At 51.0% G+C, this 18,695-nt stretch overlaps 1 protein-coding gene across 5 annotated transcripts in view; it reads right to left on the bottom strand.

The window, feature by feature from the left end:
* The window catches only part of Acacb (acetyl-Coenzyme A carboxylase beta), a 104,441-nt gene that overhangs the window by 33,712 nt on the left and 52,034 nt on the right, over positions 1 to 18,695 (bottom strand). For 3 of the 5 annotated variants that reach the window (XM_006530111.3, XM_006530112.3, XM_006530114.4), the window contains 14 exons: positions 16,660 to 16,810; positions 16,451 to 16,554; positions 15,070 to 15,151; positions 13,515 to 13,660; positions 12,228 to 12,378; positions 9,680 to 9,814; positions 7,151 to 7,297; positions 5,957 to 6,145; positions 5,350 to 5,412; positions 4,299 to 4,399; positions 3,650 to 3,738; positions 3,313 to 3,437; positions 336 to 449; positions 126 to 239 (listed from right to left, as the gene is read on the bottom strand). In XM_006530111.3, coding sequence (XP_006530174.1) covers positions 126 to 239; positions 336 to 449; positions 3,313 to 3,437; positions 3,650 to 3,738; positions 4,299 to 4,399; positions 5,350 to 5,412; positions 5,957 to 6,145; positions 7,151 to 7,297; positions 9,680 to 9,814; positions 12,228 to 12,378; positions 13,515 to 13,660; positions 15,070 to 15,151; positions 16,451 to 16,554; positions 16,660 to 16,810 — 1,711 coding nt within the window. The remainder of the gene's footprint in view (positions 1 to 125; positions 240 to 335; positions 450 to 3,312; positions 3,438 to 3,649; positions 3,739 to 4,298; positions 4,400 to 5,349; positions 5,413 to 5,956; positions 6,146 to 7,150; positions 7,298 to 9,679; positions 9,815 to 12,227; positions 12,379 to 13,514; positions 13,661 to 15,069; positions 15,152 to 16,450; positions 16,555 to 16,659; positions 16,811 to 18,695) is intronic. The other 2 variants (XM_006530113.3, NM_133904.2) reach the window with 1 other exon arrangement.

The raw sequence follows: 18,695 nt of genomic DNA, 5'->3' as shown, positions 1-18,695 counted from the left end.
ACAACTCCCAGAGCCTGCTGATGTTCCCTGGGACCGTCCATCCTAGCCACTCTGAACTGGATGTCACTAAAACTGGGGGGCTCCTTGAGGGTAAGAAAAACCCACGGTCTGTCCCTGAGGCTCACCTTGAGATTTTCTGGGCAGAACTGGTGGCCGTACATGTCGATGGCGGACAGGAAGATGGACTCCACCTGGTTGTGCCGCAGCTCGTAGGAGGGGAGGTGGGAGGCGATCAGGACCTGCCAACAGGAGGAGAGAGGACAGGGATGACGGGAGCTGGGAGGAGGGAGAGCCACAGACACCGGCCCCCGTGCTCCCCGTGCTCCCCGACCAACCTGTCTGGCTCTGAGGGCAACCTTGCAGTGCTCGCTTCTGCTCAGCTGCGTGAGCTCACAGAGGATGGAGGTCAGCTCGTCTGACAGGGTGGGGTCTGGGCCGCACAGCTCATCCTTCAGGGGCAGCAACAGAACCAAAGTTGACTTTGCTCTGCCCGAGGGGCCAGCACTTGACTGGTGTGTGTGTGTGTGTGTGTGTGTGTGTGTGTGTGTGCGTGTGCGCGCGTGTGTGTGTGGAGGGGGGTTGGAGCAGGGGATGGGGGGAGGATTGGGTGGGGAGGGATGGGAGGGTTGGTAAAGGGGTGAGGGAGGGAGAGAATCTAGCCTCAACTCACTCACTCTCTCTTTTTAAAAAGAATTATTTATTTATGTGTATGAGTACATTTCTTCAGACACACCAGAAGAGGGCATCAGATCCCATTACAGGTGGTTGTGAGCCACCATGTGGTTGATGGGAATTGAACTCAGGACCTCTGGAAGAGCAGTCAGTGCTCTAAACCTCTGAGCCATCTCTCCAGCCCTAGCCTCAACTCTCTAAACACATCTAGCCAGTTTTTTGGGGTTTTTTGTTTTGTTTTTAACGCCTTTACCTGGGCAATGGTGGCTCACACCTTTAATCTCAGGAAGGAGAGGCCAGTGGCCAGCCTGGACTACACAGAGAAACCCTGTCTTTGGGGCAGGGGCGGCGGGGGTTGGGGGGGAGCCCTTGCCTCTTTTTACTGTAGGTTCATTTCATTCATTCACTGACTTATGCACACCACATATGCCCTCACGCCCGAGGGGCTGTGCTGGGGAGCACGTGTGTGTGAATGAGCATGCATGTGTATACACATGCGTGTGGGAACGGGACCAGCCCACCCCAGAAGTCTTTCTCCACTGTGCCCCACTTTGTTTTCTGAGCCAGGGTCTCTCCTGAATCTGGACTAAGGAACTCACGGATCTGGCTGGTCTAGGCTGCTGGCCTTGGGGGTCCCTTATCTCCTCCATCTCTGGAGTTCTGAGATCACAAGTGGGCCACCATCCCCAGCGGCTTTTTACGTGGACTTTGGAGATCCAAACTCTGGTCCTCGCACGTGTGCAACAGGTGCTCTGTCCTCTGAGCCATCTCCTGGCCCTGGTCTGAGTCCCCTCTGCTGAGCGAGGAGGAGCTATTCTGCTGCAGATGGGGCCGTGTGCACAGGGTCCCTGTGTTTCCTCTAGTGTCTTCGCTGTAAGAGGGGCCTGGGGACAGCTCAGAGAAGGGACTCCCTAAACATCCACTGGAGACAGATCTGTGACAGGAGGATGTGGGGGCTGCTGAGCCACTGTGATCCACCACCCAGATCAGCCCGAGCTGTCCTCTAAGACACCCTGCCACGTATAGAGTGGAGGCTGAGTCACCTCACACCTATGCAAATGTGCTGTCCCAATCGTAAAAGCCCTTGCTGCTTTCCTATTTAATGGGCTGTTACCTTCTCCCTCACAATAGAATCAGACAGCTACAGCATTGCTCTCACTGTCCCAGCCCTGTGGCTGTAAGGAGCACACAGAGCCCAGGGCTGTCCAGCAGCTAGGCTAAGAGGGCCACCATTCAAAGGGTACTCAGTAAGGGGCTGGAGAGATGGCTCAGCCATAAAGAACATTTAATGTTCTTGCAGAGGACCTGAGTTAGGTTCCTAAGTTATCAGTGAGCTTACAACCACCTGTCATTCCAACCCCAGGGGGTCTGATGCCTTCCTTCTGGCTCTTTGGACACCTGCATTCAAGTGTGCAATGCACATGTGTGCATTAGAACACCAGGTTGGCACCCTCACATACAAAAGCTCACAATATTATTTTTCCTTTCCTGTTCACGTCCTGGAAGCAGCTGATCTTGCACAATTCGGTTAATGGCACTGTATTCTATTTTCATTGTTGCTAATGCTCTGTGACAGATAAAAGACCTTGAGAAATAAGATGAGGAAGGAAGTCCATTCCAGGGCCACAGCTCATTGGAAAGCCCCTACTGGGAGCATCAGTGACACCTAAGGGAATCATGATTGCCATCTTGGCAAGATCTAGAATTGACTAGGAGACAGAGCACAGGGCCTGTCTGTGAGGTCATCTCCAGATTAGGTTAACTGAGTCGGGGAGCCCCGCACTGAGTGTGGCAGCACCATTCCCTAGGCTGGGGCCCTGGACCAAATGCAAAGGGGAAAGAGAACTGAGCAATGCCATTCATTTGTGTCTGCTTCCTGACTGTGGATGCCACGTGACAAGCTGCCATGCGCACCTGCTGCCATGGCCTCTCGCTATGCTGGGCTGTACCCTTAAAGCAAGAGCCAAAGCTAACCCTTTCCTTCTAAAGTGGCCTTTGCCAAGGATGTCACTAATCCAGCTTCCTGGGTACCAAACTGCACTAGGTATGGAGTAGTCTGCGTTGGAGAGAAGTTAGCACGAATGTGTCTATCAGTACACTTCTATTGTCCCAACTCCTTGGGAATCTAAGTAGGTTTTCTTTTGACGAGGAGTTCGAGACTAGCCTATGCTACATAGGGAGCCCTAACGTCAGAATTAATGATGATACTAGTAATAACAACATCAATAATAAATGAATTTAATATGTAATCTTGAAAACTAATTAAGATTTTTAAAAGCAACCAAGAAAGTTCTGGCACAGAGCCAGGTGCTTTGTGACACTGCCTATTATAACAAATAAAGTTTTATTGTGCAGCCACACCATAAACAATGACAGAGTTTAGCAGTTAGGTTGGAGACCAAAACGCGTGCAAGGTCTATGTCTTTATTTTCTGGACCTTTCTAGAAAATAGTTGGGGACTAGGCTGGGGATGTGGCTTCGTGACAGAGAACTTGCCTGACATGTGTCGCACCTTGGTTCCATGACAGAACTGAAGAGTGTGGGGAGAGGATGGGAGAGGAGGAAGAGGAAGGAAAGAGAGGAGGAGGAGGGAGACCAGCCCCTGACCGCCCCCACCCAGGGTTTGGGGCCCCATCTTACTATCAGCATGGTCACCAGCTGGTTCTTCTTGGCCACCTGGGAGTGTGAGAAGATGCAGTCCAGCACCTGGGTCATGTCCGGCTTGAACTGCTCCCTCAGGTTGATCACACACTTGTCATAGTGGGCTGTGGGGACACAGGAGACCCAGAAGAGTGAGTTCAGGACACCTACCTCCCTGCTTGCCCTGCCCATAACATGTGGCACCTCCCTGCTTGCTTGCTCTGCCCATAACTTGTGGCAACTCCCCCATTGCCCCGCCCAGAGCTTGTGGCACCTCCCCCTCGCCCCGCCCAGAGCTTGTGGTTGACACCAGTGGGGGTGGGGTGGCATCTCTTGCCTTGCTGAAAATGGTGCTCCACGTTTAGATATTTCCTCAGGAGGTCCAGCACCACAGCCTTCATGTAGCCACGGGTCCCGCTGCGGTATCTGAGGAACCAAAAGCAGCCCTGTCGCCATGCCTTATCTTCACCTGAACACCTGACTGTCTCAGTTCGGCGTTATGACTTTAAGAAGGGGAAGGAACCACAGGCATGATGGTCCATGCTTGCAAGAGCACTCTTCCTGTAAGGACTATGAGTTGGAGGGTGGCCTGACCCTTCCTCAGAGAAACCAAGGGCTGGGATGTAGCTCGGTGGTAGAGCACTTCCGTGGCATGTACGAAGCCCTGGTTGCAAGCAATAGTGCAAGGGGAGGAGGGAGGAAGAGGAGGATTTTTAGCAGATTTTAGCCACAAAACAAAAACTTCCAAACACACAAAACTGTTTTCAAAAGTCAAACTTGAAGACATTTGCGAAATACTTTCTGCAGATTTCCCTTCTGTTTGAAAAGTGCTGTGTGTCCTCCCTCAACATTTTTTTCTCTCTTCTATAATATTTCCAAACATGGGGGATGGGCTCTCTTTCTGCCTCCTGCGCCCTGAGCTGGGGGTTGAAGTCAGGGCTTCCTACAGGCTACTCAGGCCTCCAGAGGGCCTGGGATGCACTTGCCTCTGGACCAGCTGCACGATGCTCTGTGTGTTCATGAAGAAGACCTCTCGGTCCGCCTTACGCTGCAGGGTGGCGGCATGGCAGTCCAGGATGGTGGCTATCTGGATGAGAACACAAAACAGGTCGGGCTACTGCCAGCCACATGATCCAGTCGCTACGGGGCAGTATTATGAGGGGACCCACCATGGGCTCCCAGGGAGGTCCCAGACTGGTTGCACTCAAAAACCCAAGCCACCTGGCCTCTGTGTAACAGCCCTGGTCACCCTTTCAATGTCTTCCTGGGGACCCAGGGGCCCAGAATGACAACAATCTCACAAAGATGTGGTCAAACTGTATTGATGTTCGATCCACGCTCCAGACAGGACTAAGAAGAAGACGGAGTGTCCAGCAACCGTGTGAGCGTAGGAGGGGAAGGGTCAGAGTTCGTGCGATTGGCATGCCTTTTTTAAATTAGTGTGTGTGTGCGTGCACATGCATATGTGCACACGTGTGTGTGTGTGTGTGTGTGTGTGTGTGTGTGTGTGTGTGTGTGTGTGTAGTATATATGAGGATGAGGATATATGCACCACTGTACATGTGGAGGTCAGAGGATAACTTCCTGGAATCGGTTCTACCCTTACATGGGTTCTGAGGGTAAGGGTCCAACTCAGGCCACTGTACTTCCTTGCCAAGCATCTCTACTTGCTGAGCCATCTCACCTCCCACCAAAAAAAAAAAAAAAAAAAAAAAAAAAGGATTTTTAAAGAAAACTAAAATTTGAGAAATTCCAGAAAAGTTCCAAGCGAATCCCTCTCTCGGTGGGGCCTCATCAATTCCGGTTGGGGTACAACTGCCTTCCTGCTCCAGCTGTGGTATATCTGGAGAGTGGGGAGCCAGTCCTCGCCTCCCCCCACCCCTCCCCTGGCAGCCACTAATAGACTTCCTTTCTACACTGATCGCCTGTTCCGGACATTTCCTATGAGCAGCTCTTGCCCTTAGCATAAGGCTCATCATTTGTGGGGGAGCATGAATCAGAACTTCGTTCCTCTATATGGCTGAGCAATATTCCAACCTTCAGGAGCTCGGGATGTAGCTCAGTGGTAGAGTGCTTGCCTAGCGTGCCTGAGGCCCAGCACTGCAAAAAACAGAACAAACAGTTTCCGCCTTTAGAATGGTTGACCGCTAGGAACGGCCTGACTTAGCCTCTCTGGTGGCGGAGGTGTGTGGGTGAGGAGGTGGCAACAGTAGAGGTGTATGGGAAATGACTTTGGAATGCCCAACAGAGGAAATAAACTATATGGGCCAGGAAACGTATTAGTTTGTATACTAATGGGATATATACACTAATGGTTTCCAGTCCTAAGATGCATGAAGCTCACAGCTACGGGGCTTCAAAACCGGTGACCCAGGGACAAGGTTCCACAGCTAATGACTTGAGCCAGCTGGGCGGGAAAGAGTTAGCTCTATTTGCACCCGAGACCTCCCCGTGAGCCTGAGTGGCTGGTGCGAGACCTGGGGACTGGGGTGCGCCTCAAAAGCCTAGCCCTTGGGAGAAAATACAGGAGTTCTACAGGAAAGGTTAAAGAGAAACCGCAGGCCCACGACACTCGGTGCTAGCCCAGCTTAGGAGAGGCCTGACACAGGAATGGGCGTAGGTGTGGCTCGCCGGGGGAACGCACCTGCTGGCTGGGGAACTGGCATAGCACGGAGGTGATGTTACTGGCGTACTGGGCCATCACCCTGCGGACTGCCTTCTCCACCGGGGCGGGGATGCGGCCGGCCACACTGGTCATGATCTCCTGTAGCTCCAGCAGAGGTAGGGAGGGATGCCGGAGCGTCATCATGAGCTTCTGGACCCAGTCCTTCAGCTGCAGAGAGACAACCATGTCAGCCACCTCTTATATGCGTGAGCAGCACTGTTCATGTGTGTGTCCCCGTCTGCTGTGGGCACCACCGTTCACGTGAGCATCCCTGCCTGCCACGGACACCACAGTTCGCATGGGCGTCCCCGTCTGCAATGAGTACCAATATTCGCATGGGCATCCCAGTCTGCCGTGGACACTCACCCGACTAGACCCACTCAAGGATGGAGAAAGCCTCCCGGCAGACAGTAGCCACTCGTGACTCATGGAGATCTGGGCCCAGCAGCCTTTGAGGTAACCTAGAGTAGGGTTGCCCCAGTCTCCCCACTCAGGGAGAGTCTGTACCCTCTCTGGGTAACTAGAAAGCCAGCATGGGTGTGGGGGGGGGGAAGGGGGGGTAGATAAGATCACATGACAAGCTTATGCTGTTGGTCACTTGCTTAGCGCCAAGTAAAATCCAAACATCTTTCTTGACCATTTTCTTTTTCGAGCCAGGGTTTCTTTGTGTAGCCCTGGCTGTCCTGGAACTCACTCTGTAGACCAGGCTGGCCTTGAACTCAGAAATCTACCTGCCTCTGCCTCCCAAGTGCTGGGATTAAAGGCCTGGCGCCATTTTCCTTTATAGTTTATTTTTATTATTTTTAAATTTAATGCATGTGTCTGTGTCTGCATGTGGGCTGTGCACATGAACACTGGTGCCCTCCGAGGCCAGAAAAGGGTATTGGCTCCGGGGAGCTGCCCCACATGGGTGCTGGCATCCCACCAAACACGGGTGCTCTCAGCACTGGGGTCACTGAGCCAGCTCGGCCCTCTTCAGCTGCTTTTCTTTTGTTTTTTTTAGAGACAGCCGCAGCAAGCAGGTAGAATGACCACTCTCCCCACTCGAGATTGAAATGGAGACAGAGAGGTCAATTTGAGTCACCCAAAGCACCTCAGCTGGTAAGACGCCTTTCTGTGACAATGGCGCCCCACACAGGGCCCTGTGTACACCTGGGTCCCGCAGGCCCTTACCTTCATGCTGAAGAAGGGCTCGGGCAGGCAGTAGCCACTCATGACATTGGTCAGATTTTCCAAGACGCCGTGGAACACTTGGTGTAGCTTCTCCCCGAGGATGGGCAGAGTCTGCTGGGCAGGGAGCTCCCCAGTAAACGGCTGGGCCTGTGAGACAGGAGGAAGGATCACGGACAGACCAGGGAGCCTGTGAGACAGGAGGACGGTGACAGACAGACCAGGGAGCCTGTGCGTGAGACACGAGGATGGGTCACAGATGAGCAAGCCTATGAGATGTGATGACGGGTCACAGATAGACCAGGAGAAAGCACTGACCCGACAAACCACCGACCTACTCACTTGAAACCTGAGACGTAAGCAAGAGACAACAACATCCCGGGAACCCTACATTGCTAAGTTCTAGCCTGGACCCAGGGTTTTCAAATTATCTCCTTTGCAAATGACACAAAACAGGTGACTTATACTCCAGTTTTAGAGGGAATTAGTTCTGGTTTTGTTCTAAATTTCTTTTTGATAATAACTATTTCCCTATTTTCTTCTTGGTTTACTTTGTAGGTTCTGGCTGTTTTTCGGTCTCACAACACAGCAGAGGCTAGCCTCGAATTCACATCCCTCATGCTTCAGTCTGGAGTACTAAGACTGCAGGCCTGCACCACCATGCCTGGCTTCACTAATGTGATTTAAATGTTTAAATTTATTTTGGGTTGAAGATTTTAGTTGTGTGTATCGAAAGCGGGGTATGTTCCCATGCGTGAGGTGCCTGTGGAGGCCAGGGGCACCGGTTGTGTCTGCCTGGCATGGGAGCCAGGAATCAAAATCTGGGTCCTCTACGAGAGCAGCAACTGCCCTTAATCACAGTCACCTCTCCAGGCCTGGGCCTTGAACATGCAATGCACACGCTCTAGCGCTGAGCTCTACACAAAGTGAAGTCAGCCAGTGACAAACTGGCTAGAGATGCCTGACTCCTGTCATTGGAGGAGCCCAGAATAGATGGATCCCTAGGGGAAGATGCAGATGGAGTGGTTGCCAGGGTATGGGTTTTGGTTTTATAAAAAGAAGGGTCTGAGCAGTGGTGGTGTTTGCTCAACCACACAAGTTTAACACCTGGAATGTTCAAAATGGAGAAGGCAAGGCTGTAACAGGGGAGCGCAGGGGATGACAACCAATACGCATGAAACCCTGAGTTCTAGCCAGGCAGTGGTGGCGCACGCCTTTAATCCCAGCACTCAGGAGGCAGAGGCAGGTGGATTTCTGAGTTCGAGGCCAGCCTGGTCTACAAAGTGAGTTCCATTCCAGGACAGCCAGGGCTATACAGAGAAACCCTGTCTCAAAAGAACAAGCCAAAAAAAAAAAAAAAAAAAAAAACCAGGCGTGGTAGCACACGCCTTTAATCCCAGCACAGAGAAACCCTGTCTCACAAAAAACAAAAACAAAAAAAAAGCAAACAAAAAAGCCCTGGGTTCTAATCCCTAGCATGTAGACATAGATGGGCACACACACATACACACACACATATCATACACATAATACATACACACACAAAGAGAGGGGGGGGTGAAGATACTAAGTTATGTGTATTTAATCACCATCTTAAAAACTATGGAAATCTGAGTAGAGTATTATGTTAATAACACATCAATGGAGGTTTCATTGTGACAAATGGATCATATAATCACAATAATTACATTAATAGCAATTAAATATTGTTAGATTCATAATAGGGAAATGGGGTGCATGGAACATGAGAACCCGTCATAGGATCTCTAATCCTGCGAATCTAAAGCTGCATGAAAGATACAATCTGGTTTATATAGCACATACTAATTGAAGAAAATAATCTTTCAAAGGTGGCCCCAGATCGCTCACAGAACCTGACATGATTATCCCTACACATTACATATACATATGGACATATTTTATATATAAGTCTGAACCCATAGTAGGAGAGAACCAACTCCCCAAAGTTATCCTTCAACCATGACACACACACAATCATAACACCACTACCACCTACAACAACAACAACAACCGTAACAGTTAACAAAATGTTAAACCCAAGGGCCAGGTGGAGCTCAATGCTGGAGTGCTTGCCGACCATGATCGGGACCTGGGATTTATCCCCAGCACTGAGAGAAAGCAAATGGTAGTTTCATGGGTCATGGGTGGGGTGAGAAATCATATCACCTGTCACCTCGAAAGTGCGCAGGCCATGCCTGAGGCAGGTCCTTCCAGCCAGAGGGAACAGGCTCCAGGCAGGAGGGAAGAGATAGAGGGAAAACCACAGCCATCATAGAGGAGGGGCCTCTGCTGGGATCTTGGTCTTTGCTCCAAGCAAGATTAAAATCTGGGAAGCGAACGGAGCAAACAAGTGCCATGGCTGCCATGTTACATCATCGCCTGAGCAGAGCATGTCTGTGAATGATGCGGACTGGACAGGAATTGAGAGACAATGGTCTGCTCTCTCAGAACAGGATGACATGGTGGGACCTGCTGGGCCAGCCAAAGTAGCTAGGACCCCGAGCCACATACCGCGTGCACTTTTGAAGGGTCATCGAGTTCTAGCCTCGCCACCACGCAGCCAGCCTCCAGTATAACCCCTGGCCGCTTGATGTACTTCACCCGGCCGCTCTCCTGCACGTTCAGGGTCATGATCATCTTCATCACCTGTGTGGCAGAGAGGACAGGTCAGGGTTCCCCGGGCTGGCACCCAGAGACATCGAAAGGCTGTGGAGCTGGGGTTGCATCACAGTGACAGCAAATCTCTGGGCGCCATTCATGTACAAGACAAGGAACCTGTCATTTGTCCCAGCCCGCTGTGCACCAGGCAAGGGCACCATCCTGAAATGGGCTCCGTCTACAAGGCCAGCCAGGGAGGCAGGTGTGTGTGCCACCCATTTCACAGACACAGAGACCGCTTTTCCCTTTTCGATTTGTGAAGCTGAGGCTGGTGGAGGAACCTAGAGTCTCATGCATGCCAGAGAGACAAACTACCGCTTAGCTGCAGCTACAGACCCCTCCTATTTTCAAAGGAAGCCCTCAATCTCAGAAACACAGTTAAATCCTATTACTCATAGCAGTTAGTATAAAGTCAGTCACAGTGTAATAGATTGCACTGATGGTGGCCTTGCCACGTGACTCAAAGGATGCTGTGACTCAAAGGATGCTGACCCGGCAATTGATAACCTAATGACACCATAGCCACGCCTGAGGTGTCGCGTGTTTGGGGCAGCGATGCCGGTGTGAATGGGTTGCGGCACCACCCATCTGGTAAAGTGTGGCACACACTTAACGCTGAGACACTGTCGGCAGCAGACTCTCATATCCCATGCTTGGAGCTCACCGCAACACCTCAAGTGACTGACATCTTCCAGGTCTGTGCAAATATGCTATACAATGTCCACACGACAAAGGACATATTTGGGACCTACTTCTCAGAATAAGTCTGTGATGGTTTCTATATTCTTGGCCCAGGGAGTGGCACTGTTGGGAGGTGGGGCCATGTTAAAGTGGGTGTGGCCTTATTGGAGGGGTGTGGCCTTGTTAGAGTGGGCATGGCTTCATTGGAGTGGGTGTGGCCGTGTTGGAGGAGGTGTGGCCTTGTTGGAGTAGGTGTGTGTGGGTGGCTATAAGACCCTCATCCTAGCTGCCTGGAAGTCAGTCTTCTAGCAGCCTTCAGATGAAGATGTAGAACTCTCAGCTCCTCCTGCACCATGACTGCCTGGATGCTGCCCTGTTTCCACCTTGATGATAATAGACCTCTGAACCAGTAAGCGAGCTCTAATTAAATGTTGTCCTCATAAGAGTTGCCTTGGTCATGGTGTCTGCTCACAGCAGTAAAACCCTAAGACAATATCCCACTGCTGAACAACCCACTGCCCTCTGCTGCCCTCTCCACCCCCAGCTGTATAAAGCAGACATTTAATCCCATGCCCATGGTTGAGGGAGGGCTCCAGGGAGTGCTTTGGAAAATGAAGCACCTGCCTGAAGTCTATCCTGCAACTCATTTGCCTGACCAGGAATCTGAAGATGCTTAAGACATGAGATTGTGGGCGTGGATCCACAGGACCAGGCTACTCCATGTTCAGCTGTCCCTGTGCCCAAGAACCCCATCTATCCTCTCTGCGAATTCCAAAAGCTGCCTTTGTCTATGAGCCTTAGTGTCCCCTCTGTAAATTGGTGGCTAGTCCTCTCCCTCACATACCTGAGGTGAAAAACCCGGCCTGCACAGGAAGGCATTCTCTATAGCAGCCATTCGCTTATTACAGCGGAGAGCCAGCCCCAGGCTTGGAGCTTGGCTCTGGGTACTCGCAAGCAAGACCCTCAGCTCATCCTCCTGGGTCTGATGTCTTCATGCATACAACAGGAATCACATGTGTGCTGGCCTCAGGAACTTGCTAACATTATAAACAACAGGGTTGGGGTGCTATAACACTTGTCTGACATGTTTTGGGTCTTTGGGTCCGTCCTTAGCACAGTTTTATATATATATACACACACACATATATGTATATATATATATACACACACACACACATACATATATATACATATATTTTATTTTTATATATACACATATATATGTATACATGCGTATAGATGTATATATGCACACATATATGTGAGTATGCACATATATTTAATGAGCTTAGGTCAGTGGTCACTGGATGGTCAGTGCTCAGTCCGTGATGGCCTGTGGTTTTAATCACTACTGTTATCATGGCTAAGCAGTTTTTTTGTTTTGTTTTGTTTTGTTTTGTTTGAGACGAGATTTCTCTGTGTATTCCTGGCTGTTCTAGAGCTCACTCCGTAGACCAGGCTGGCCCAGAACTCAGAGATCTTCCTGCCTCTGCCTCTTGAGTGCTTGGACTAAGTATGTGACACCACCACTTGGCACTAAGCAATTCTTGCTCCTTCCCAGGAGATGAGCTCCTTTAAACAGTACCCTTTGAATATCACAAGGAATTGGGCTGAACCCTGCATGCCGAAGAGTGCACCAAGGCTCACTGGCTGAGGGACCCGTTGGCTGAGGAATGGGGTTTCAGACCCATAGCTCCAGAGCAGGCTCTGTGCTGCTTACCTCCATCTCCGCGTAGCTGCTCCCAGCTTCCACGTGGTCTCCGTCCTCCACCGTATACTGCATCAGCTTCCCAGCCGAGGGGGATCTCAGGACAGTGGGGTCGTTTTCCTTTTCAAACACGCAAGTCTTATTGCCGATAGTGATCCGGTAACTACGGGGGTGGGGATGGGGGCATGTGGGAGATGGATGAGGCCCAGCAAGGGCGCCAGACTTTTGGGGAATCTCCCCTTCCCAAGGCAGGCATTCCGTCACCCTCTGTGAGACATTAGGGCCTTTATTTCTTCTAGCTGAAAATCAGTTTCTATTACTGATGTAATCCACCCCCCCCCCAAAGCCCTGCCACAGGGAAATTAATCCATCAAGAAATCAATCAAAACTATTCAATAACTCTTAACTGATTCCAAATCCTTCCTTTAATTAAACTGGGGAAGCCGGCCTTTGGGCAGAGAGCCTAGGAGAAATCTTGAATATTCTTAGTAGTTGGAACATGGTTACAAGACGGTGTAAGTATGCTAACCTATCTTCCTCTAAAATACTGGGGATTAAGAAAGAGGTACCCCTTGCTGACCTAGCTTCCAGAAGTGAGCTCTAACAGGCACTTGCGCACGCGCATGCGCACACACACACACACACTTTGTTCTCTTTGGTGAAGGTCTGGGTGGCCTCCTCTGCCTGGGTCATCCAAGTACCACTGTGACTTCAGCAAGGTACAGCCAATGGGAGCTGGACCCATCATGCAATCAATGCTTCATGCCTTGAGCTTGCAGCATCCAGCATCCTCCCACTGCTGTTGTTCAGTGCCTCATCTCCTGCCCTAGGCTGGAAGCCCAGGAGTGGTGACATCATGCCCTCATCCCTAGCTGAGCACGCTGCTCACGGTGGCTCACTGACCAGCCACTGGATCCTGCATCTGTTCCACGCCCATCCTCCAGGGATGTGGACCCTGCAGCTCAGACCCAGGGCAGCTGGCACCTCCTCACTTAGCCCACAAATTATGGAGCCACCAAGTTGCTATTGTCCTGTTTGGCTCTAAATCCTCTGGTAACCATAAAGGCATTGCCTGGGGTCCCTTCCCCTCTAATTCTTGCCAGTTGCATGGAGTTCCAGCCAGGAGGGGACCCTCTCCAGATGCCCCACAATGAACCAGCACATGCTTTATCTAGAACCCCAGGCCTACACAGAGGCCAGCTTTGTATTTCAACGCCCACAGAGAGCTGCGCATGCTCCATGCTGTGGGAGGGAGAGCACGCATGCATGTGGCCATGTGACAGCGCGGCCCTCACGCACCTGTCAACCTCTTCCTTCATGTACGTAGTGTAACTGCTGCCATTGTAGGACAGGAGCAGCCCCCCATCGTTCAGCCGGTGGGCATCGATCTCGATGTGGCAGCCGTTCATGATGAGGACAAACATAGTCAGGGACTGTCGGGCTACCTGTGGGGACAGGCTCACATCAGAATCCCCATGATGGTGATGCACAGACTAGCAGTCTACTACTGCCCTGAGTGTGGACAAAGGCTTCAGGCTGCAGACACAGGGCCCATGTAGCACTGTGGCTGGCAGGGACTGCAGCTTGTACGCTGGGTGGGGCGTCTTGTGGAGGCTTCATCAGGGACCTAGTCCACTAAACCGTATGTTCCTCCAACATTCCAATACCGAAACCAAGCCTCAAACGAGATCTTACTAGGAAATGGGATCGCTGGTTCAGGTACGTGCGTCACGAGTAGTCTTATAATAGGGATCCCGGGGTTGTGAGATGACACAGGGGCAAAGGCGCTTGATTCAAACCTGACAAGCTGAGTTTGATCCCTGAGACCCACGTGGTGGGAGAAGAATCAACACCTGAAGTTTGACCTTCATGCACATGCTGTGGTATTCCCATACACGCACACATATGCATGCATACAGACACACACACGTACATCACTCACACACATATCATATGCATACACACATGAATAAATAGATTCAATTTAAAACAATTTTTCCCCAGTTTTTCAAGACAGAGTTTTTCTGTGTTGCCCTAGCTGTCCTCTCTCTATAGACCAGGCTGGTCTTTTGAACTCACAGAAATCCACCTGCCTCTGCCTCCCAACTGCTGGGATTAAAGGCGTGCACGCCTGGCTTCAATTTAAAATTTTTAAAGGAACTCCAAAGAGCTGCCTTGCCTCCTCTACCACATGAAGATACACAGCAAAGGAAGGCACCCACTAGAGACCAGGAAACAGGCCCTCAGAAGATCCTGAATTGATCCATGCCATGACCTTGGATGTCCCAGCCTCTGGAACTGTGAGTAATGCCTTCTGCTTTTTATAAGACCCTGCTCTATGGCACTTTGCTATAAAAACCTGAATAGAGAGAGAGACACCTGAACATGGACTATGGCTTTCTAGAGAGCTGCTTCATTGGAGGGAGGCATGAGCAGTGAGCTCTGCCCAGGACAGAGGTGTGTGCAGAGAGGGCTGCCAGGAGGGAGGCATGCGCAGTAGAGCTCTGCCAGGAGGGAGGCATGTGCAGTAGAGCTTTGCCCAAAAGGGAGGCATGTGCAGTAAGCTATGGCCCAGGCTCCGCACTTCCATCCCAGTGGAATACCAGCCCAAGGCTTACCCTCATGCATGTATCTTCATAACATACACATGTACTACATCACACATACACAAACGATTTCAGATAAAAGACAGCATTCTTTGGGTTCCACTCAAGATTCCTCCTCTATACTCCGACTGTTAAGAATTCGAGACCGTGGACTACACAGCGCGTCCCGAGGGACACACTGCTCAGACCCTGCTCCACTCCAGGTTCACAGAAGAAATGAAACAAACTCCCAGCAGGCTCAAAATTACCTTGAGAGCATACTTGATGCCGCCGTAAATCAATTCAACGTCCACAATGTTCAGCAGAGAATCAGCAGGGAGGACCTGACCCCTGAAGGAAAAGCCGTGCCTGCCATCAGTCCAGGAAAGAGCAGAGATCCCTCTAGCACTGCCTTGGGCTCACTCAGTGACATCTTCCACGGTTCTCAGGAGGCTGGGGTGGAACTCCATGGCAGAACAGGTGCTCCTGTGTACAAAGCCCTGGGCTCCATCCCCAGTATCAAACAAGCTGCCTATCACCTGGCTTTGGCCCTTCCTGGGCATCAGCAAACCAGGCGGAGTCGAATCTTATTACAAATGTGGGACACAGATCTCAGAGAGGATCTGGTACCTACTGAATGGACCCATGCCGTGACCCTGGATGTCACGGCCTCTAGAACTGTAAGCTCCTGCTCTGTGGTATTGTGCTATGACCTGAATAGAGCCAGGCAAGGTGGCGCATGCCTTTAATCCCAGCACTTGGGAGGCAGAGGCAGGCAGATTTCTGAGTTCGAGGCCAGCTTGGTCTACAGAGTAAATCATTAATATATGTATGTGTATTTATAAATGAGGTAAAGGGGCTGGAGAGATGGCTCAGTGGGTAAGAGCACCCGACTGCTCTTCCGAAGGTCCGGAGTTCAAATCCCAGCAACCACATGGTGGCTCACAACCATCTCATAATGAGATCTGACTCCCTCTTCTGGAGTGTCTGAAGACAGCTACAGTGTAGTCACATATAATAAGTAAATAAATAAATAAATAATCTTAAATAAATAAATAAACGAGGTAAAGATGTCCAGTCTGTGGCCTGCCACCCTCTAGTACATGGGCTGCCAATCATAGGTGTTAAGTGACCACTACTGGCTTTGTCTTTCATGCTTTTTGTGGGGACATTTTGTCTTTCCTTTGTCACTTCTAAAGAGAGGATAATTTGTTCTTATTGCTGGGACACTCAGGGAATGGCCTCTCATGGCCTCTAATAGGCAGGAGACATAAATTCCGCTGTCACCCTTCAATGCATAGGCAGGACAGTCCTGCCCAACAGTGATCCAAGCAGAAGCCTCCTCGCCAGCTTCACCCTGCCCCACGGGCCCTCCAGATCCGCAAGCCTCCCCATATCCACCAGTAGTCTCTCCCAGGCAGTGTGAACCGCAGGCCACAGGAGAGCAGTCCCAGCTCGGTGGCGACTGACCCGCCCTCAAAGCCCACCACCTAGCGTGGTGCACATGCGTGTGATCCCAGCACTCAGGAGGCAGAGGCAGGAGGATCGAGAGTCATCTCCGAACAACAGCAACAGCAAAAGCCTCATTCTGCCTGCCTTCCATGCTGTCCCCACATCCCAGGAGAGCAAGGAGAAGACTGTGCGCCCTACCTTTCCAGGGAGTGCAAGAATTCCGTCATGCAGGTTCTGAACATCGCGTCTGCCACATTCAAGGCCCCACACACCACCCCAAGCATGATGTCCGGCTTCTCTGCCTAGAAAAAGACTCCAGGTCTCAGTACCCGCGGGAAGCACGGATCTCTGCGTACACCCACACCCCGCCCTGGGAGGGAGGGTGGAGAGGTAAAGCGGCCTCTTACCTGCACCCGCTGAGCGATGAGGTGGTCCAGCCACCCCGTGTCGATATCGTTGTTCTGGAAGCTCTCGGTCTCCAGAAGGTTAACGAGATACTCCACAGTGGTCCGGAAGTCACCCCGGATGGACAGTTCCTTCAAAGCCACTACCATGTTCCTGGAGAGACACAGGACTGGTTTCCACGTTTACCCACGGTTCCTGGGAAGTTTGGGATTTGTTTTTTTCAGTGCGTCTGAGCGCACGGGAGGCACATGGACCGGCTTGAGTGACCTCACTTGAGTAACTTAACCACCCCGGGGCCTCAGTTACCTCGTCTGAAAAATGGGGTGATAACCTTGCCACCTGCAGTACTTGAGGGATGCTCCACATAATGCCGTTGCAGTCAACAGGTCTCAGAGTTTAGATCATCCTGATAGGTAATGATTCGAAGAAAGGGGTGGGGCCTCTCTGACTGAGCGCCTGTTCGGCCTCCCCTTGGTCTATTCCCATCTCCTGTCTCATAAAAGCCACTTCTGCCTGTCCCCTGGCTGCTCTGTCCAGGTGTGTCATGGGGAGGTCACATGAAGCCACAGGTCAGTCTCAGGACCTAAATCTGTATGTAACTCGGCCACGCAACTGAGGAAGACTGACTGCCACAGAGGGGTTTGTCTATAGCACGGATCAGGGAGCCAATCACAGAGTCCGGCAAGTGCTTTCCTCTGCTAGACTCTGTCAGCAGTATAAGCTGGAGTTTCTCTAAGTCTGTAGCAGCTGCAGACAGCGCCACAGTCTGAGCCTCTCCGGGAACATGCCGGGCCCACCCACTTCCTTCCGTTAATTAAGTCTCATTTGTTGCAAGTCTCCCTCCACTTTCCCGGAGGACCTCAGTTTGCCACGGAACACGATTAAAATGAATTAGCCTAAGCTGACAGAGGGACAGCACCATCAAAACTGTCAAACTCTCACCCTAAATCAATTCACAGTTAAACAGCCAGACCAGAGTCTAACATTTTTTTAAATGAAATACTCTCGATGCCTTTGGGCTCTTTACGCTCTGAAGAGTGGTTTGGTTGCCTGGCAGCACAGGATGCTTAACTACAACACAAAGTGCGTTTCACCTTCCTGGACTGGTGTAGAGGCAGGGAGATGTTAAGAGGAAAGACAGGGGGAGTATTGGGTTAATATGAGTTTCTCAGTCTGTTTAACTGTGACAGGATTTGCTAAGCAGGGATCACAGGCCATGTCACAAGCGTGGAGTAGAGAGCAGGGAGGAAGAGGAACCCCAGAAGAAACTGAGTCTTGGAGTAAAGATGGTGTGCAAACTATGAGGTGTTAAAGGTGCCCCCACCCTCTCCTGAGCCGAGTGCTGGGCACCGTTTAGACAGCTTTGAATGGTTTAGGGTCTCTTTGAAGTTAGCTCTCTTGCACACTCAAGACCCAGGGGCCTGGTGGGCTCCCTGCTCTTCACCACAGGTCTCCAACAGAGGAAGAGAATTGTTCTTGAACTTCAGTACTTAAAACAGTAAGTGATGCATAGGGAAGGACCTGTGTGTGTGTGTGTGTGTGTGTGTGTGTGTGTGTGTGTGCAGGTGCATGCACACTGATGCAAGTATATATGGGTCACAGGAGTTTGGTGTATGTGTGCATGCATGTGTGTGTGTGTGTGTGCAGGTGCATGCACACTGTTGCAAGTATAAATGGGTCACAGGAGTTTGGTGTATGTGTGCATGCATGTGTGTGTGTTCAGGTGCATGCACACTGTTGCAAGTATAAATGGGTCACAGGAGTTTGGTGTATGTGTGCATGTGTGCATGTGTGTGTGTGTGTGTGTGTGTGTGTGCAGGTGCATGCACACTGTTGCAAGTATAAATGGGTCACAGGAGTTTGGTGTATGTGTGCATGCATGTGTGTGTGTATGTGTGTGTATGTGTGTGTATGCGTGTGCATGCACCTCCAGCTGCCTTGTGGAGTCTGGGGTCAAACTCAGGTATTCAGGCCTATACACAAGTACTTCTGAATGTTTCTAGAACTGGGAAGCGGGGTTGGAGGAACGGGAAGGGAA

The sequence above is a fragment of the Mus musculus genome, chromosome 5 (genome assembly GCF_000001635.26).
Source record: "Mus musculus strain C57BL/6J chromosome 5, GRCm38.p6 C57BL/6J".
NCBI lineage: Eukaryota > Metazoa > Chordata > Mammalia > Rodentia > Muridae > Mus > Mus musculus.
The sequence above is the reverse complement of the archived record's forward strand: the minus strand, read 5'-3'. Positions and strand labels throughout refer to the sequence as shown.